We start from the raw sequence: 22200 nt of genomic DNA on the forward strand, positions 1-22200 counted from the left end.
ATACTCATCAAAGGTAAAATTCTCCAAGAGGAACTATCAATCCTGAATATCTATGCTCCAAATACAAAGGCAGCCACATTCATTAAAGAAACTTTAGTAAATCTCAAAGCACACATTGCACCTCATACAATAATAGTGGGAGACTTCAACACACCACTTTCACCAATGGACAGATCATGGAAACAGAAACTAAACAGGGACACAGTGAAACTAAGAGAAGTTATGAATCAAATGGATCTGGCAGATATCTACAGAACATTTTACCCTAAAACAAAAGGATATACCTTCTTCTCAGCACCTCATGGTACCTTCTCCAAAATTGACCACACAATTGGTCACATAACAGGCCTCAACAGATACAAAAATATTGAAATTGTCCCATGCATCCTATCAGATCACCATGGACTAAGGCTGATCTTCAATAACAAAATAAATAATAGAAAGCCAACCTTCACGTGGAATCTGAACAACACTCTTCTCAATGATACCTTGGTCAAGGAAGGAATAAAGAAAGAAATTAAGGACTTTTTAGAGTTCAATGAAAATGAAGCCACAACATACCCAAACTTATGGGACGATATGAAAGCATTTCTAAGAGGAAAACTCAGCTCTGAGTGCCTCCAAAAAGAAACTAGAGAGAGCACACATTAGCAGCTTGACAACACACCTAAAAGCACTAGAACAAAAGGAAGCAAATTCACCCAAGTGGAGTAGACTGCAGGAAATAATCAAACTCAGGGGCGAAATCAACCAAGTGGAAACAAGAAGAACTATTCAAAGAATCAACCAATCAAGGAGCTGGTTCTTTGAGAAAATCAACAAGATAGATAAACCCTTAGCCAGACTCACTAGAGGGCACAGGGAAAGCATCCTAATTAACAAAATCAGAAATGAAAAAGGAGACATAACAACAGATCCTGATGACATCCAAAACACCATCAGATCCTTCTACCAAAGGCTATACTCAACAAAACTGGAGAACCTGGATGAAATGGAGAAGTTCCTAGACAGATACCAGGTACCAAAGTTGAATCAAGATCAGGTTAATGATCTAAACAGCCCTATATCCCCCAAAGAAATAGAAGCAGTCATTAATAGTCTCCAAACCAAAAAAAGCCCAGGACCACATGGGTTTAGTGCAGAGTTCTATCAGACCTTCAAAGAAGATCTAATCCCAGTTCTTCACAAACTATTCCACAAAATAGAAACAGAAGGTACTCTACCCAACTCATTCTATGAAGCCACAATTACTCTGGTACCTAAACCACAAAAAGACCCAACAAAGATAGAAAACTTCAGACCAATATCCCTTATGAATATTGATGCAAAAATCCTCAATAAAGTTCTTGCTAACTGAATCCAAGAACACATCAAAACAATCATCCATCCTGACCAAGTAGGTTTCATCCCAGGGATGCAGGAATGGTTCAATATACGGAAATCCATCAACATAATCCAGTATATAAACAAACTCAAAGACAAAAACCACATGGTCATCTCGTTAGATGCAGAAAAAGCATTCGACAAGATCCAACACCCATTCATGATAAAAGTCTTGGAAAGATCAGGAATTCAAGGCCCATACCTAAACATGATAAAAGCAATCTACAGCAAACCAGTAGCCAACATCAAAGTAAATGGTGAGAAGCTTGAAGCAATCCCTCTAAAATCAGGGACTAGACAAGGCTGTCCACTTTCTCCATACCTATTCAACATTGTACTTGAAGTCCTAGCCAGAGCAATTCGACAACAAAAGGAGATCAAAGGGATACAAATTGGAAAAGATGAAGTCAAAATATCACTTTTTGCAGGTGATATGATAGTATATATAAGTGACCCTAAAAAATCCACCAGAGAACTACTAAACCTGATAAACAGCTTCGGTGAAGTAGCTGGATATAAAATTAACTCAAACAAATCAATGGCCTTTCTCTACACAAAGAATAAACAGGCTGAGAAAGAAATTAGGGAAACAACACCCTTCTCAATAGTCACAAATAATATAAAATATCTTGGCGTGACTCTAACTAAGGAAGTGAAAGATCTGTATAATAAAAACTTCAAGTCTCTGAAGAAAGAAATTCTAGAAGATCTCAGAAGATGGAAAGATCTCCCATGCTCATGGATTGGCAGGATCAACATTGTAAAAATGGCTATCTTGCCAAAAGCAATCTACAGATTCAATGCAATCCCCATCAAAATTCCAACTTATCCCGAGCTTTTGTCCCCGCCGGCAAGAACACACTCAGGACAAACGGAATCTTCTGCGGCAAAGCTTTATTGCTTACTTCTCAGGAAGATCCCGACCCCAGAAAATGGAGTCCCTTATATTGTGCTCAGCCATGACGTTTCAGCACCTGATGTGGCGTGACAGCTCTTGATTCGTTGCTTGCTCATCACACCACTATTACACCCTGAGAATGGGCAGTGACTAGGAGAGAGTTCACTCTCGCACTTGCGCACAAGGCTTGTTTACTAGTTTGTCACAGCGGAGGCCAGCGCCATCTTATAATGGTGATTGCTCGTGGCACGCGCACGGCTCTCCACAGCGATTGCTCGCTGCTCGCTGCACGGCTTTCCACATCTCCCCCTTTTTATTTTATTAAATTGAGGCTGGACTAGGTCTGTGTAATTATGCCCATCCGCTGTGGCTCCTGTCTTAGGTCGTTCCTCCAATGCTTTTCCTGTCAGAGGGTAACCCTATCGCCACTGGGCCCCGTGTCTTAGGATGATCTGTGCATGAGGAAAGTTGCCCGTCCCTGGATACCGCAGTGCTATGTGACAGTAACTACTAAATGACCTAGGGCGAACTCTACAAAAGAGGCCAGCCACCAATGTCAACTAATTTTTGAGCATAGATAGCCAGATTTCGGGGGAGGCGCCTTGCTCAATGGCAGCAAGTGCTTGAGCTATCACAACCTTGTCACGTGTTTGTTGGGTTCTGAGCTTGCAAACCAACCAGAGCATGAACACAAGTCCACAGCAGGTGGCAACACCAAATAAACCCACCCCCACCCATTCCTTAAAATAAGAAAATGCAGATGAAATCCAGGAGGAGAGGCCCTCTGTCAATGACAGGTCCACTCGCGTTGAGTTGATCTTTAAAACTGCCACCCTCAGGGCCTCAAGAGTCTCATCGAATCCCTCAGACCAATTTCCTGCAAGATACAAGGAAAGCTGTCTAGACAGATTAGCTGCATAAGTAAAATTTTCATATTGGACACTGGTAATACACAGAGCTTCCAGTTTTCTTTCACAACCCAACTGGGCCATTTGGTATAGAACTCCTATCTGTTCTTCTGCCAGGTCAAGGCGCTGATTCAATATCATCAGCCCTCCCTTTAACTTGGTACTAGCAGAAGTTTGTACAGTGATGGCATCAGCCAGATCTGCTGAAAGCTGATTTAATTTTGTGCCTGATTGAACCGTACTAGCCATAGCATACCCTGCAGCTGTAGCAGCAGCTGCACTGGCTGAAATTGCTATGATCACGGCAGCAGTAATTCCAAAATCTCTTTTTTGTCGAAACAGAGATAAGGTGGAGGGTGTTTCCACCGGAACCGGGATCCAACGTGGGATCCGTGCTACCATGGCACGGGTGTTCTTTGTTATGTCCCAACATTGAGAAATCCAACAAGAATCATTGGAACAGACTTCAAATGAATCATTTGAAAGAATAAACAAGAAAGGGGGGTAAACACAGACTGGGGTAGATGGATAATTAATCTGGTTTACCAAAGTTTTATTGAACCCAGTGATCTCTACACTGGTATTAGTATATCCATAAGAATCCTGGGAGGCAGCATGTATTCCCCAATACTGAGCAAATCTTGAGATGCCAGTAAAAGAAGCCTTTCCAACTGCTCCTCCCTGGATAAAGATCAAAAGATTGAGTTCTGTACAACTGCCATTGACTCCACAAAGCTCCCACTTGTGAATGGGATGCATTCTAAAGTCCTGTATGAAAAGTCCCTCTTTCATAACAAATTCCTTCTCTGGATCATCTATCATGTTGGGAGAAAAGGAAAAGGTTTTACTCTGATCTGCCCAACGAGTGATGGAGGATTGACAATCAGACCAAGGCAGTATCAGCCCTTCATCTTCCAAGCTACAATGAGGGGCTATTTTTGGTTGGTGGGGACGTTCTTTGTCTGAAAAGTTAGGTGGTAGAAATGTACCATTAACCCAAATTGCCTCCTGCCAAAAGGTCCGATTTGTAAAGGTTATATCTGCATTGGAAGTATCTTGGGTTGTGCTTACCCAACCTCCTCGGTGCTCATTAAACTTCCCCAAAGCTCGAGCTGTGAGGTTGATACATTTTCCTGGTCCATTAATTTGAAAACATAAAGAACTCTGTTCTAATAAAGAGCGATTTTCCCCTAATGGTACTCGGGTGGGATCATAGGGTAGATATGGCAAATCTAATGTTTTATTAGTAGTAAAGAATTTTGGAAAAACTATAGCATTATGGCGAACTGGCATTGGTTTAGGGAAAGTCGAGAGAATGGCCCATCTCTGTTCGCCCCTCATACTAGGAACCTGAGACAAGTTCAGCATTGTCAGGATCAGGAGCAGTCCTCGAGAGGTCAGCATCTTCTGCACCATCCTTGATGAATATCTTGCGGGTGAGTCGTTCTGGCAGCCAAAATGGGTTGTCTTCACTCTGTGGAAAAACACAAACAGCTCCCCTGGATCTTATCAAAATAGGATCCGGGCCTTTCCACAGACCAGTTAAGACATCCTTCCATTTGACCATTTCTTTTGGTCTATCAGGGTCTGAGCTATGTCGATCAGCTGCAGAGCGACCTTGCTCATCAAGATTCAAAAAATTGAGTGTAAAGAGTGCCATAGATACAGCTACTCTTGGCACTGAGGGCAGAGTCTCATCAACTCCCCCTTTTTGTTTTATAAGATAAGACTTAAGTGTACGGTGTGCACGTTCCACAATGCCTTGTCCTTGAGGATTATATGGAAGGCCAGTCAAGTGAGTGACATCCATTTGATGACAAAATTGCTGAAATTTAGTAGAGGTATATGATGGCCCATTATCAGTTTTAAGAATTGTGGGCTTGCCCCAAGCACTCCATGCTTCTAAACAATGCTGTATAACATGAGAGGCTTTCTCACCTGTTAAAGGTGTAGCAAACATAACACCAGAGCAGGTGTCAATGGAAACATATAAATATTGATTTCTTCCAAAGGAGGAACTATGAGTGACATCCATTTGCCAGACCTGTAATGGTCTGATGCCTCGGGGGTTTACCCCTACATGAGGAGTGGGCAGAAATTGACAACAGTTTTGACATTGGGTGACAATGTCACGAGCTTCTTTCCTAGTTAAAGTGAAACGGCGGCGTAATGTTTCAGCCGTCACGTGGAAGCGTTTATGAAACTCCCTTGCAGCCTCTGACTGCGAGGACAGAGCAGCAGCCACGATTCTAGTAGCTTTGTCTGCCAAGTCATTTCCATGAGACATGGGGCCAGGAAGGCCAGAATGAGCCCTAACATGAGTAATATACACAAGATGTCTTCTATGTAACAAGGCTGACTGAATTGGCTGAAAAATGTGAGCAAGCTTGCTAGAGGGTCTAATTAAGCCAGCAACTTCAAGCATATTAACTGCATTGACCACATATGAAGAGTCAGATACAATATTGAGCGGTCCCGGAAAAGTTTCAAGGACTTCTAGAACTACCAAACACTCTACAATCTGGGGTGATGTCTCATTATATTGTTTAGATGTTACTTGACCATTTACTACATATGCACCTATGCCAGATTTGGATCCATCTGTATACACTACTACCCCATCCGGAAGTGGGTGTTTGGCTGTTATTACTGGAAACACTATGGCTTGGCTTAAGGCAAATTGTAAAATTGGATGTTTTGGATAATGATTATCAATTTGTCCTGAATAAGAGGCAACCAAGACTGCCCAATCGTTAGTTGTTGCTGCCAGGGTTTGAACTTGAGCAGAAGTATAAGGTACGATTAGCATATGAGGTTCTTTCCCAAAATAAGTAATAACTGCTTTTATCCCCCTAAGTGCAAGTTGAGCAATTGCATTAGGATACCACTCAATAATTTTTGCAGGGGAAGCATTAGGATGGACCCACAATAAGGGTCCTTTTTGCCATAAGACTGCTGTTGGTAACTGTGCAGTTTTTAATATGCACAATTCAAATGATTTTGACTCCTCAATGCGTTGTAATTGAGCATCTTGTAAGGCCTTTTCTATCGTTTGTAAAGCTTGACATGCAGCTGGGGTAAGTGCTCTGTGGGAGGAGATGTGGGTATCTCCCTCTAATATGTCAAATAAGGGCTTTAATTCTGCTGATGGAATTTTCAAAAATGGTCTTAGCCAATTAATATCTCCTAGCAATTTTTGGAAATCATTCAAGGTATGTAGTTGATCTTTGCGAATCTCTAATTTTTGAGGAACAATTTTGTCAGGATAAATGAGTGACCCTAGGAAGGCTCCCATTCGAGCAACTTGCACCTTTTCAGTGGCCACCTGCAATCCCCATTGCCCTAACGTTTTTATTAATATAGGGTATGCATCTTGCAATAATTGTGAATTTTTATGGCAAATCAAAATGTCATCCATATAAATTATCACCTGTAATGATGGAAAATGCTCTCTAACTGACTTAAGTGCCAATTGCACATACAGTTGACACATGGTGGGACTATTCGTCATCCCCTGAGGTAGGACCTTCCATTGGTATCTTTGATCCGGTTCTAAATGATTAATGGCTGGGATGGTAAATGCAAATCTTTGCCTATCTTGAGGGCATAAAGGTATAGAGAAAAAGCAATCTTTAATATCTATAATTATAATTTCCCAATTTTTGGGTAAGGCAGAAAGCAATGGTAGCCCTCGCTGAACTGGTCCAAATACACGCATTTATGCATTAATAGCTCTAAGATCATGTAATAAGCTCCATTTGCCAGATTTTTTCTTAATTACGAAAATAGGTGTATTCCAGGGTGAGGTAGAGGGCTCTAAATGACCCAAGCGTAGCTGTTCAGAAATTAGTTTTGTAGCTGCTTCTAACTTTTCAGAGGAGAGAGGCCATTGAGGAACCCATACAACTTCCTCTGTAAGCCATGGTATGGGCATGGAGCACACAACGGCCCCTATAAAAAACCCAAACCTTGTCTCCCATTATTACCTTTTTGAGGGATAGGTTCAAGTTTACCCTGCTCTCCTTTCCCTAATCCCCTTCCTTCTTTATAGCCCATTTTCTTCATTATTTGAACAGCTTGTGGCGAGTATTCATTAGTCAAAGTCAGTCCTAGTGCCTGTAAGATGTCTCTCCCCCAGAGATTTACTGGGAGTGGTAAAACATAGGGAGTGAATCATCCTGTTTGACCTTCAGGAGCTGTCCAGCTCAAAGAACGGGAACTAATAGTGGGACAGGACTGATAACCTAAACCTTGCAAAGAACGTGATGACTGAGTAACGGGCCAAGTTTTTGGCCACCATTGGGAAGAAAGGATACTTTTATCTGCTCCTGTGTCTAAAATCCCTTTAAATTGTTTTCCTTCTATAACTAATTCTAAGAATGGCCTGGAGTCAAGAGGCATCACTAAGTAAGCAGAATCATTTCCAGTAGAACCAATCCCTCTGGTAGCTCGAGGGACACCAGAGGAAGGAAAACAGCCATGTAGGCTTGGCAAAATTATTAACTGAGCTATTCTATCCCCTTGTGAAATAGAAAAGACACCCTGAGGACAGGAACAGAGAACTTGAAGTCCCCCTTCATAGTCTTGATCTACGACTCCAGGGTGAACAATAAGACCTTGTAAGGTAAGGGAGGCCCGGCCCAATATTAGGCCAACACTCCCGGATGGCAGAGGTCCTTTATAGTCAGTAGGAATAGGCTGTACCCCCATTTGGGGCATTAGCATGAATCGGGTGGTGGTACGGAAGTCCAACCCAGCTGATTCTTCTGTTGCCCTGCGGACTGTGGGGTCCACCTTTTGCCTGTCGAGGTCCCATATGTTTTCGGGCCCTGAGACCTGAGGGCCCTGTACTGGTTTATTGGAATGGTCTCATTATCTACTGCTTGAGGGAATCCTGGCTGCAGGGGCCTGCCTCGAATGTCCCTGACTGAACGACAATCTCTAGCCCAATGATATCCTTTTCCACACTTAGTACACAGTCCTGGTGCTCTCCTTTTGACAAGGGCTCTACAGTCCTTTTTTAAGTGTCCCGGTTTGCCACAATTATAGCAGAGTTTGAGCTCAGCCATGTCAGGGCGTTTTTGCCCTTGTAGAATGGCAGCTGCTAAACCTGCATTAGTGAGTGGCCCTCCAAGCTCACGGCAAACCTTCAACCAGTCCTGCAGTCCCTTGCTCTTTCTAGGTGTAATAACTGCCCTGCATTCCTGGGTAGCCTGTTCATAGATCAACTGTTCAATTAAAGGCATAGCTGTCTCTGGATCCCCAAAAATTCTCCCTGCCGCTTCTGTCATTCTAGCCACAAAATCTGAGAATGACTCCTGTGCACCCTGGGTGATCTTGGTCAAATGCCCACTCGCCTCTCCCTTCTTAGAGAGTGCCTTCCATGCCTTAACTGCAGCAGCTGAGATCTGAGCATAAGCTCCCCAATGGTAATTTGTCTGGTTATTAGCGTGTTGTCCCTGATCTGTAAGCAACTCAAAAGTCCATGTTCCTTGGTCCCCTTCAACATTGGCATTGGCCCTTGCCTGTGCTTGGCAGGAGTCTTGCCACAAAGCTTTCCATTCTAAATACATTCCCATGTTAGGAGATGCGGCTTTTACTACGGTCATCCAATCGCCGGGGGTCATTGCCAGAGTCGCAAGCCTTTCGACTTGGGCTACAGTAAAGTTGGCATTGACTCCATAGTTACGAACTGACTCTGCTAATTCTTTAATCTGTATATACTCCACTGGGGCATGAACGCGTCCGCCCTCTGCGCCTTCAAAGACTGGGAACGCTTGCTGCACTTTTCTCTGTTCCTCTTTTGAAATGAATGAGTCTGATTGATACCTCTGCATGTAGGGCGGAGGTGTACTAGGACCCAGAGGTTGCGGATCTGAAGATCGCATAGTGATTTGACATTTGTCTCTAGCTACTTTTGCTTTCTTTATGTTATTCTGTGACTGATTAGCTTGTCTTTCATCTGGCTGATATCTTTCTTCCTCTAAGTCTGTCTCCTCAGAGGAGCTAAGTTCCTTATCCAATTCTGAGCTACTGACAGCTAGTGCCTTAAACTCATCTAATGGCGGGTAGAGGCTCCTTTCCTTATGTGCCTCTCCAGTTCTTTCTCTCTTATTCTCTCCCTTTCCATCCCTTTTTCTAATCTCTCCCAAGGCATTCTTTCCTTTATATCTCTTTTCCTCGGGCTCAAGGCCCGTGGAAAGGCCTAAATTCTTCGGTGCACCTTGTTTCATCCCAACTTTCAATCTCTCTCCCCACTCTGCCTCTGATAGACTGTCTTGAATTTCGTACAAAATCTTCTGCCCTGCTTCTACCATCTGCTCACAATCCTCATCTGTTAAGCACGATCTCACCAATTTCCATAACGGCATGATCCCTGCTTTAAGTTTGCCGTTCTGCTGTTCCCTAACTAGATCTCCTTTCAGTTTATCCCAAGAAGTGACAGTTAATGAACCTGAGCAAGCATACCATGGTGCCACACGGTCTACCTCCCTGACAAATGCCTCTATACTCTTAGTGGTGATTTTTAGGCCACACTGCTTCAGGACCTACCTTAACGCCACTACTACAGAGTGAGAAATTCCCATACTGCCGCTATCCAGTCCTGACCGTGACTGAAACTAATCGCTGTCCAGGCACTGTCCAGGTGCTGTCCGAGCCTGACTGGGACTGGGAACCAGTCAGCAGTTCCAGCGGTGGAAGCAAAATGAAACCAAAAGGGAAAGTGCAATCGCCGTGCAAACAATCAAAAGGGCATTTAACTCTGGAGAAATTTCAAGACTATACTTACCTTGCAGAGCTGTAGTGTCCCGCAGTTCTGGTTCCGCCCCGCAAACGAGGGATCTTCCTTGCACCAGTGTGATGGTAGTTCCCGGGTCTTCGGCGCCACATATCCCGAGCTTTTGTCCCCGCCGGCAAGAACACACACAGGACAAACGGAATCTTCTGCGGCAAAGCTTTATTGCTTACTTCTCAGGAAGATCCCGACCCCAGAAAATGGAGTCCCTTATATAGTGCTCAGCCATGACGTTTCAGCACCTGATGTGGCGTGACAGCTCTTGATTCGTTGCTTGCTCATCACACCACTATTACACCCTGAGAATGGGCAGTGACTAGGAGTGAGTTCACTCTTCAACGAATTAGAAAATGCAATCTGCAAATTCATCTGGAATAACAAAAAACCTAGGATAGCAAAAACTCTTCTCAAGGATAAAAGAACCTCTGGTGGAATCACCATTTCGGACCTAAAGCTTTACTACAGAGCAATTGTGATAAAAACTGTGTGGTACTGGTATAGTGACAGACAAATAGACCAATGGAATAGAATTGAAGACCCAGAAATGAACCCACACACCTACGGTCACTTGATCTTTGACAAGGGAGCTAAAAACATCCAGTGGAAGAAATACAGCATTTTCAACAAATGGTGCTGGCACAACTGGTTGTTAACATGTAGAAGAATGCGAATCGATCCATTCCTATCTCCTTGTACTAAGGTCAAGTCTAAGTGGATCAAGGAACTTCACATAAAACCAGAGACACTGAAACTTATAGAGGAGAAAGTGGGGAAAAGCCTTGAAGATATGGGCACAGGGGAAAAATTCTTGAATAGAACAGCAATGGCTTGTGCTGTAAGATCGAGAATTGACAAGTGGGACCTCATGAAACTACAAAGCTTCTGCAAGGCAAAAGACACCATCAATAAGACAAAAAAACCACCAACAGATTGGGAAAGGATCTTTACCTATCCTAAATCAGATAAGGGACTAATATCCAATATATATAAAGAACTCAAGAAGGTAGACTCCAGAAAGTCAAATAACCCCATTAAAAAATGGGGCTCAGAACTGAACAAAGAATTCTCACCTGAGGAATACCGAATGGCAGAGAAGCACCTGAAAAAATGTTCAACATCCTTAATCATCAGGGAAATGGAAATCAAAACAACCCTGAGATTCCACCTCACACCAGTCAGAATGGCTAAGATCAAAAATTCAGGTGACAGCAGATGCTGGCGAGGATGTGGAGAAAGAGGAACACTCCTCCATTGTTGGTGGGATTGCAAGCTTGTACAACCACTCTGGAAATCAGTCTGGCGGTTCCTCAGAAAATTAAACATAGTACTACCAGAATATCCAGCAATACCTCTCCTGGGCATATACCGAAAAGATATTCCAACAAGGACTCATGTTCCACTATGTTCATAGCAGCCTTATTTATAATAACCAGAAGCTAGAAAGAACCCAGATGTCCCTCAACAGAGGAATGGATACAGAAAATGTGGTAGATTCACACAATGGAGTACTACTCGGCTAATAAAAACAATGAATTTATGAAATTCTTAGGCAAATGGATGTATCTGAAGGATATCATCTTGAGTGAGGTAACCCAATCACAAAAGAACACACATTGATATGCACTCACTGATGAGTGAATTTTAGCCCAGAATCTTGGAATACCCAAGATACAATTTGCAAAACGCATGAAACTCAAGAAGAAGGAAGACCAAAGTGTGGATACTTTGCTCCTTCTTAGAATGGGGAACAAAATACCCATGGAAGGAGTTACAGAGACAAGGTTTGGAGCTGAGACAAAAGGATGGACCATCCAGAGACTGCCCCACCCAGGGATCCATACCATATACAACCACCAAACCAAGACACTATTGCATATGCCAGCAAGATTTTGCTGACAGGACCCTGACATAGCTCTCTCTCATGAGGCTATATGAATTCCTGGCAAATACAGAAGTGGATGCTCACAGTCATCTATTGGATGGAACACAGGGCTCCTAATGAAGGAGCTAGAGAAAGTACCCAAAGATCTAAAGGAGTCTGCAACCCTATAGGAGGAACAACAATATGAACTAACCAGTACACCTTAGAGCTGTTTCTCTAGTTGCATATGTAACAGAGTATGGCCTAGTCGGCTATCAATGGGCAGAGAGGCCCTTGGTATTGTGAAGATCATATGCCCCAGGACAGGGGAATGCCAGGGCCAGGAAGAGGGAGTGGGTGGGTTGGTGAGCAGGGTGAGTGGAGGGTATTGGGGACTTTGGGGATAGCATTTGAAATGTAAATGAAGAAAATATCTAATAAAAAATGCCTTAAAAAAAGAAAGTAGAGTCTCATTGGAGCATCTTTTATAAGAACTGAATATATTAAATAGCATGTAATTTATAATTTAGAGACTGTAGTATTCCAAAAGAAGTTAAAGGATTAATTTCAACCATGTGAAATGGCCTTGACAGTTTTTCTATCAGTTTGCTCAGACTAAATGTGCCTGCAACAAGAAAATCATTTTCCACCATGAGGAGTGTATTAGTCAGGGTTTTACTGCTATGAACAGACACCATGACCAAGGTAAGTCTTATAAAAAACAACATTTAATTGGGGCTGGCTTACAGGTTCAGAGGTTCAGTCCATTATCATCAAGGTGGGAGCATGACAGTATCCAGGTAGGCATGGCGCAGATGGAGCTGAGAGTTCTATGTCTTCATCCAAAGGCTGTTAGTGGAAGACTGACTTCCAGGCAACTAGGGTGAGGATCTTATACCCACACCCACAGTGACACACCCATTCCAACCAGGTCACACCTATTTCAACAAGGCCACACCTTCAGATGGTGCCACTCCCTGGTCCAAGGATATACAAACCATCACAAGGAGTAAAACATTACTAACAAAGGCTAAACTTAGAGTCATTGAGACCGACTAGTGCAGTCATGTGAGACTAATTATGGTCCAACCAGAATTATCTCTCTTCTCTGTTTCAGGAATGCAAGGCGGTGGCCTCTGATGATAGACCCTCAAGGTCAGGCTAATAAGTGGATCAAGAACATGGAGAAAACCAATAGCCTTCAGCTCATTAAACTAAGTGACCCTGACTATGTTAGGACTCTGGAAAACTGTATCCAGTTTGGAACTCCTGGTATGTAAGATGAGTAACAAGTGCAGGTGTGGAAATGCCCAGACAGAGCACAATAAGCACACACTTTGTAACTGTGTTTTGAAAACATCTGTGTCAGGCTTGCTGTTTTGTTTTTTGGGATTTTTTTGTGGTTTTTTTTGAAGACAGGGTTTTTCTGTGTAGCTCTGGCCATCCTTGAACTCTTGTCTTAGAACTGTAGAGCAGGCTGGCCTTGAACTCGAAGATCTACCCTCTTCTGCCTCCTGAGTGTTGGGGTTAAAGGTGTGCCCCGCCTCCACCTGATTTGTCAGATTTGTTATTAAGTGATGCCGTGGGTGAACTCCCATTACTTATTAATAATCAAACGAGGACCTCCCAGACAGTAAACCTCTAGAAGACGGAGTTACAAAGTACAGTTGCGGGGCTGCCTCTAAGTTGGCTGTTTTAATTTGTATCTACCTGCTTTTCTTCAGTTTTCGTTATTAATCTTGTAGAGTTAAAAAGCCTACTCGATATTGCTATGCCAAGCATAGTTGATTACAACAGTTAGTTTCATTTTCTGTTTCTTCTTGAATTATGCTACAAAAGCGCCAGGGAACTTGAGCAGATTTTGTGTGTCTAACTATCATCTGGCATTTGCAATGGAGAAATTAGAAAAATGACAAGAATTGTCTTAAATCAAGGTCTTGTGCAGGTGGCACACTTGCCAAAACAAAATGCATCTTGCTTGCAGTCTGCACTAATTGGGTCCTATTTTAAACCTGTGTAACTTATCAAACTTAGCCAAATAAAGACAAGCACTTATGAAACCATAGCATATGTAGCTGAAGAAGAAGTTCCTCAGGTCCCTCTTGCTGTAAGAGCTGTATAGCTCCAATGGACATAACAAGCATGCTGGCAGTCCCATAACATCGATGTTTATTTGTTAGTAATAAGCTTGCTTTCAAGTTTTAATTATAATTTGAGAATTTTAGTGTAAGCATGAAATGAAAAAATCTAAAATCTAAATTTATTTTTAAGACTTTGTCCACAGACATGCAAACACACATGTGGTATTTCTTTCTATGCTATTTTTGAATTTTAAACTTTTAAATTCACATTAAATTGACACATAAATGTACACAATTATGCTATGCTGTGCAATGTTCATACACATACATTCTGCCAAATCTTGGAAAACGTATTTATATCCTTAAACATCATTTTATATGGTAAAAAATTCAAAGTCCTTCTAACTTTTTACAACAGTGTATATTACATTATTTATAGTTACTTCAGTATGACATAGAACAACTTGTATCGTGGTGAGGTAGGAGCTACACAAAAAGGGAGCCATAATCTCTACTCTTCAAATATATTGCTTGTGTGAGTCAGAATCATTCATATATTAAATAATAAAGACAGAAAGTGAGAATCCCTCACAGGAGGACCAGTGAACTGAGTTTCTCCTACATAAGGACGAGAGTGGTATTCTGGGTTGGCCCTTTAGTTCTGAATCCAGAGTCTCTGCCTTTGCCATTTAGTGTTTAATTCAATAACTCAGTTTCCTCACTTACACATTAGCTGTGTAATGTGAGGGAGAAATTACTTATTATTTATTGTATAATTAGTATCAGATGACTGCTCAGTCTATAAGGTTTTGTCAGTGGTATAGCTTGTGTTGGCTTTTTTAATTACTGAGGATCACATCCGGGGCTTTATCACATTGTTTCAGAATGCAGTAAGTGGCTTACTTATAATATATTAAAATATAATGAGAAAGCCATAGGTGATGCTCTGTGTGAATTCAGAAATTCCCAGGGAGAATTTCTAGACAGAATTGTCACTTTAAGTTCTTCAAGCAATTGAAATTATTTAATTTAAATATTAAAATGTTTGGTATGATAAAAGTAAAATGGAGAGTATCATCTGCTTGTCATTCTTGACATTTTTTTGAATCTCAGTTATAGAATTTGATGTTTAAATTTCATAATTATAGGCAGGTAATAGAAGTGAACTATCTAATGCTTTTAAAATTATGCATCCTAATCATGGGAGAGAAAGACTACCTTGGGCATCTTAAACATCCATCAGTGAGATGCAACATTAAAGAACAGAGGACTGCAGGGCATAGTGTACACGGTGGGGCGAGCAACATTGTACAGACCTTTAAAGATGTTTCTTATATACTGTGAACCAGACATAAATAGGGTTCTGTGTTTTATCAACAAAAGTTGGAATCCCACTGTAGCTCTTACCATGTCATTTATTAAGAAGGCAGGTGAAGCCGGGCACCTTTAATCTCAGCACTTGGGAGGCAGAGGCAGGTGGATTTCTGAGTTCGAGCCCATCCTGGTCTACAAAGTGAGTTCGAGGCTCGAGGCCAGCAAGGGCTATACCGAGAAACCCTGTCTCAAAAAAACCAAACCAAAAAAAAAAAAAAAAAAAGGCAGGTGAAATATTAGAGAAAGCTCAATGGTTATCTAGGAGTGCATGTCCCATGAGGAGAATGCTGGCCAGAATTCCCAAGTCGTCTGCCTCTGGATAATGTTTTTCTTTCTTTTTCTTTCTTTCTTTCTTTCTTTCTTTCTTTCTTTCTTTCTTTCTTTCTTTCTTTCTTTCTTTCTTTCTTTCTTCCTTCCTTCCTTCCTTCCTTCCTTCCTTCCTTCCTTCCTTCCTTTCTTCCTTTCTTTCTTTCTTTCTTTCTTTCTTTCTTTTATTTCCTTTTTCTCTTTTTTTTCACCATGTATTCTAACATTGAACATCAGAAAGGAGTGAAAATTTTAAATTCTCATAGAAAGGTGTCAAGCTCTAACATATATTTAACCATCAAGTAAAAGTTTGAAAACATAAGTGGTTAAAGCTCCTTCTGCTTGAGAAGTTATCTTTAGATACTGGCCTATTCAGAGTATTTAAAAAGTATTCAGGACTTTAAATCCCTTATTCTTCACATGTAGCCTGGGTGGAGAGGCAGAGGGTTTTGCCAACCTTATCCACCCGCCTCTGCTTCAACGAGAGCCATGTCTCCCTCTTCTCTTGTTGTATTGAGTTTTAAAATAAGACCCACTTTAAGAAAAAAGTTTAAAGAGTCTGTAATTTTAAAAGTTTGACAACTGATGATGTTGAAAGTCTAGGTGTACCTGCATTTACTGTATCAATCAATAAAGTATATATAGTATAATAATTAAACACGGCTGAGAAGAAGATAATCTACACAGATTATTGACACTCTCCATTGAAATGGTGAGAGATAGCATCTTATCTAGACCTTCCTGAGTTTTCCTATCTTGACTGTCAGCATCCCCCTTCCTTGCTTTGTATCAAGCTTTTTATAGATAGGTCTATTAGCAGTGAAGTGAATGTTCTCCTGCAGCTCTGTCTCACAGCTTTTCAGGAAAGTAGTTTGTAATGTGACTTAAAGTGTCTCAAAAAAAATTGGCTGTGCATTCACTTCTAGGACCAGCATGAACAGAATCAGGAACAGACTTTTAGAAAAAAAATCACAGTGTCATTAATAATGGTGGGAAAGAGTAACTTAGACAGTGGAAAATTAGCATAGTTATTCATTATGGTATATTCATTTTTTAACTATAAAGATAACTGAGAAGAAAGTGAAAATGAGTTCTTAAAAGTTACCTTCTGTGTTTCTGTTGGCCAAGATCCCAGCAGTGGAGGAATGGGTAGGGAGGTAGTTGTAGAAATGCATTCAGTCATGAGTAACCAGGGAAGGGAAGAATATATGTCTGCAGGTGTAGTGCAAACATCTACCAGTCCCTCAATCCTGAGGCCACTCTTTCCAGCTGGGATTATGCCCATTCCATCAAGGGACACTTACCAGGTATGTGAATTGAGAATTGCCTGTGTCAGAGGTTTAAGCCCCATTGTGTAACACTTTAACTTAGCAAATGCACTAGGAGTTTAACACTGTTAGGGATCATTTGTCTCTGGTCCTTTCGAGGATGACAGCAAAAGAAAATATTCTGAAATGCTAAGTTTTGCTTACAGTGATACTTATGTCTTAGAATAGAAAAATATCCAAATATAATACTATCAAAAACACACCACTGTTTAAAAGATAACAGTAATATGTTTGTTAATTTTATTAATGTAGGATAATTGTGTTATAATGTCGTGCAAAATAATTAGGACAGAAATTGATATTTGTTTCATCTTAAGCATGTATAGAGAAATTGATAGAAAATTTAAACTGAGAATTATTCATTAGGTAATTATGTTATATGAAGTTTTGTATCATTTTCAATCAATTTACATATGTCAACCTAAGCTATTTAATTTAACAGAGGAGGGAAAGATGAAGAAAATCTGATTAGAGGTAGTTGCCCAATTTCTTCTTTATAATTCCCTGTGTTTCCAGATATTCTATAATATATATGAGTTATTTTTGTAATAAAAATACAGTGAACACTGAAATAGTTCCAAAAAATGCATTTTCTCAGCCATCATGCCTAGACACAGTGAGTCCCAGGTGGAGACCATCAAGTCAGGCTGGTTGGTTAACAGGTGTAGAAGTAGAAGCAAGTGGAGAGACCATGTAGAACTACTCATGATCCTTCCCACAGCAGGCAGTGTTTTTATGACATAATTTCTCTGTACTCATTGAAGATGCAAGTAGGTAGCTACTGGAAGAGAAACAATCTGGAGAGTTGAAAGAACTGGAACACTGGATGTTTTAGTCAATATTTTAAGTATGAGGGAATATTTTTTTCTGCCTTTAGTGTTGCTAGAAAATGTGGGAGAAGAACTGGACCCGATTCTAGAGCCGCTTTTGTTGAAGCAGACCTTCAAGCAGGGTGGGAGCACATGCATTCGGCTTGGAGACTCCACAATTGAGTATGCTCCTGACTTCCGCTTCTACATCACAACTAAGCTGAGGAACCCGCACTATCTCCCAGAGACGTCAGTGAAGGCCAGTACCTAAGCTTCCTTATCACATCTCCTGATCTCTGATCATATTTTCTTAGTCAGACATAAGAGGACCAGGTCTTCCTAAGACAGCTGAAATTTGTCCTCTCTACTTCCTGAAATTATGTGCTGTGAAGAATGGCCAGCGGAATTTTTTTTCAAAATTTTATTAGGTATTTTCTTCATTTACATTTCAAATGCTATCCCAAAAGTCCCCTATACCCTCCCTCCCCCCAGTCCCCCTACCCACCCACTCCCACTTCTTGGCCCTGGTTTTCCCCTGTACTAGGGCATATAAAGTTTGCAATAGCAAGGAGCCTCTCATCTCATTGATGGACGACTAGGCCATACTCTGCTACATATGCAACTAAAGACACAGCTCTAGGGGATACTGGTTAGTTCATATTGTTATTCCTCCTATAGGGTTGCAGAACCCTTTAGCTCCTTGAGTACTTACTCTAGCTCCTCCATTGAGGGTCCTGTGTTCCATAAAATAGCTGACTGTGAGTAACGACTTCTGTATTTTCCAGGCACTGGCATAGCCTCACAAGACACAGCTATATCAGGGTCCTTTCAGCAAAATCATGCTGGCATATGCCATAGTGTCTGTGTTTGGTGGCTGATTATGGGATGGATCTTGGGTGGGGCCGTCTCTGGATGGTCCATCCTTTTGTCTTAGCTAAAAACTTTGTCTCTGTAACTCCTTCAATGGGTATTTTGTTCCCTATTCTAAGGAAGTATGAAGTATCCACACTTTGGTCTTCCTTCTTCTTGAGTTTCATGTGTTTTGCAAATTGTATCTTGGGAATTCAAAGATTCTGGGCTAAATTCCACTTATCAGTTAGTGCATGTTCTTTTGTTATTGGGTTACCTCATTCAGAAAGATATCCTCCAGACATATCCATTGGCTTAAGAATTTCATAAATTCATTGTTTTTAATAGCTGAGTAGTACTCCATTGTGTAAATGTACATTTTCTGTATCCATTCCTCTGTTGAGGGACATCTGGGTTCTTTCCAGCTTCTGGCTATTATAAATAAGGCTGATATGAACATAGTGGAGCATGTGTCCTTATTACCAGTTGGAACATCTTCTGGGTATATGCCCAGGAGAGGTATTGCTGGATATTCTGGTAGTACTATGTCTAATTTTCTGAGGAACTGTCAGACTGATTTCCAGAGTGGTTGTACCAGCTTGCAATCCCACCAGCAATGGAGGAGTGTTCCTCTTTCTCCACATCCTCGCCAGCATCTGCTGTCACCTGAATTTTTGATCTTAACCATTCTGACTGGTGTGAGGTGGAAACTCAGTGTTGTTTTGATTTGCATTTTCCTGATGATTAAGGATGTTGAAGATATTTTCAAGTGCTTCTCAGCCCTTCGGTATTCCTCAGTTGAGAATTCTTTGTTTAGCTCTGTACCCCACTTTTTTTAATGGGGTTATTTGATTTTCTGGAGTACATCTTCTTGATCTGTTTGTATATATTGGATATTAGTCCCCTATCAGATTTAGGATTAGTAAAAATCATTTCCCAATCTGTTGGGGCCACCAGAATTTAATCTGCACAATCATCCTTGGATGATTTTACAGGTGTCATGTGCCAACATTCTTGCTTTGTAGTAGATGATAATATGCTCCTTATTGGAGTGGACACTTGGAAACAGGACTCCATCCTTTCTCAGAGGAAGGCTGCTGCTGCTTTCTGATTTTGCAAAATTATTCAAAAGAATGATCAGTATTGTTTTTTTTTAATACCACAAATTCCTTTAAAGGATAGAGTTAACATTTTATGCAAAGATTAAAATGGCTGTAACATTGATCTAAGGCTGGCCACCTGGAGTTAGGGGCTTTACCATAGCCTATTTTAATCCCCTTATTCTCTTCCCTGGTTGTCACTCAATGTTTGAGACTGAGTGTAACATTTATTTACTACATCATTCTGATCTGTTAAACTACATATAGAAAAAAAAAATTCTGTCCAATATGCGTAGATCCTTTTTATTGAGAATACTTAAAACGGGCACCTCCCCTGAAAGGCAGATGGCAGATGATGTTGGGACAATTATTCCATCCATGATAGGTGAGCATGATACCTGTTGTCAAGTGCTTCACACTGTGCACACAGCAGTGTTTGCAGAGGGATTGTAATGTGTGGGCCATGAAAAGTAGGCATGGTGGTGGCCACACTGTGTCCTGGACTGATGAACATAGCTATGGGGTCTAGATGGTTGTATGTGATGGTCCAGCTCGGTTTTGAAAACATAATGGAAATGCTGTGGCCACTGTTTTAAATTAGCTAAACATACTGTTATTTAGGCACTCAAAAGAAAACCCCAAACAAACAAACAAACAAACAAAAAAGAAAACAAACAAACAAACCAAACCCACCAGGTATCCTCATTAGGAAAGAGACTAACACAGTTAAGGGTCTGGATTTGAACCACTGCTCTATCACAGATGTGGCCTTGCTGTTCCATGTCCCTGTGAATTAGACCCTTCATGTGTAAATGATCATTATAAAAGTTACTATGGAGGGCATTATCCTGAGTGAGGTGACCCAATCAAAAAAGAACTCAAATGATATGTACTCACTGATAAGTGGATATTAGCCCAGAAACTTAGAATACCCAAGATATAAGTTACAATTTGCAAAACACATGAAACTCAAGAAGAACGAAGACCAAAGTGTGAACACTTTGCCCCTTCTTAGAATTGGGAACAAAACACCCATGGAAGGAGTTACAGAGACAAAATTTGGAGCTAAGACAGAAGGATGGACCATCTAGAGACTGCCATATCCAGGGATCCATCCCATAATCAGCCTCCAAACGCTGACACCATTGCATACACTAGCAAGATTTTGCTGATAGGACCCTGATATAGCTGTCTCTAGTGAGATTATGCCGGGGCTGAGCAAACACAGAAGTGGATGCTCACAGTCAGCTATTGGATGGATCACAGGGCCCCCAATGGAGGAGCTAGAGAAAAGACCCAAGGAGCTAAAGGGATCTGCAACCCTATAGGTGGAACAACATTATGAACTAACCAGTACCCCGGAGCTCTTGACTCTAGCTGCATATGTATCAAAGGATGGCCTAATCGGCCATCACTGGAAAGAGAGGCCCATTGGACTTGCAAACTTTATATGCCCCAGTACAGGGGAACGCCAGGGCCAAAAAGTGGGAGTGGGTGGGTAGGGGAGTAGGGGGGAGGGTATGGGGGACTTTTGGGATAGCATTGGAAATGTAATTGAAGAAAATACCTAATAAAAATAAATAAATAAATACAGAAAAAAAATAAAATAAAGTTACTATGTCATTGAGTGATGTAAAAATCTGAATAAGTGAGTCTCCAAAAAGTGCTCTGGATGGGGCCTAGTGGACTGAGTTTATATGAATGTTAACATTAGCATGACAATTTAACTTTTCAACATAAGGAGTAAAAGAATAAAACACGAGGAAATAAAATCCCAAGGCTGTGTTATAAGAAAAAGATTAATAAGCAGTATGGAAAAACCCCTTTCTACTTTCCAGGAAAGCACAGGGCAGTCTCACAGAGAGCACAAACAGCCCTTGGTTGGATAATAACTGCTTATGACAGAAGTTGTAAGCTGCAACAGGGAGGTTGCAGATGTGTGTATGGTTCAGCACAGAAATCCCTAAGATCCCCAGAGTGTTTTATTGCTCCATTATTTTAATTGCTGGGGTTGATTAAATGGGGGTTAGGAAGCTTGGTGAGGTAGTTACTAACTTTCATTTATATATTTAAATGTGTCTTCTCACCCCCACATTTTGGGTCTTTCCTGTACCTTTTGCTTTCAAAAGCACCCAAGGGAGGGTGCCATGCTGATCACATCCTTTTGGGTCTAAATGAAAATGAAATCTTGCTGCTGTGTCTGTAGGATTTCAAATGCTTTGTGAGTGTGTGGCTACATTTGCAAAAATCTTGGTTTCAAAGATCTGACATCATTAGGCTTGCAATGAATAGGTTTCTGTCTGTACGCAGCAAAACAAAAGTTATAAACCAGGCATACTGCTAATACTGGTTTTGCATGAAAATGAGTATACCCTGTAGAGCTGGCTCCTCATTCAGGATTAATCTGTTAATAGGATCAGTTTTGACTTTTTTTCATGATTATTACCTCATCCTAACCTGTGACTGCATCCATATAAACTGTACAAAGTGTCACTGGATGTAGTAAA

General features: G+C 41.1%; 1 protein-coding gene across 1 annotated transcript in view; it reads left to right on the top strand.

The window, feature by feature from the left end:
• LOC110288938 (dynein axonemal heavy chain 7-like) overlaps positions 1–22200 on the top strand; it is a 326234-nt gene that overhangs the window by 234389 nt on the left and 69645 nt on the right. Inside the window, exons 48-49 of the mRNA XM_085837019.1 lie at positions 12964–13118; positions 17813–18003. Coding sequence (XP_085693145.1) covers positions 12964–13118; positions 17813–18003 — 346 coding nt within the window. The remainder of the gene's footprint in view (positions 1–12963; positions 13119–17812; positions 18004–22200) is intronic.

Source organism: Mus caroli, unplaced genomic scaffold (genome assembly GCF_978045245.1).
Source record: "Mus caroli unplaced genomic scaffold, Mus_caroli_1 scaffold_1, whole genome shotgun sequence".
NCBI lineage: Eukaryota > Metazoa > Chordata > Mammalia > Rodentia > Muridae > Mus > Mus caroli.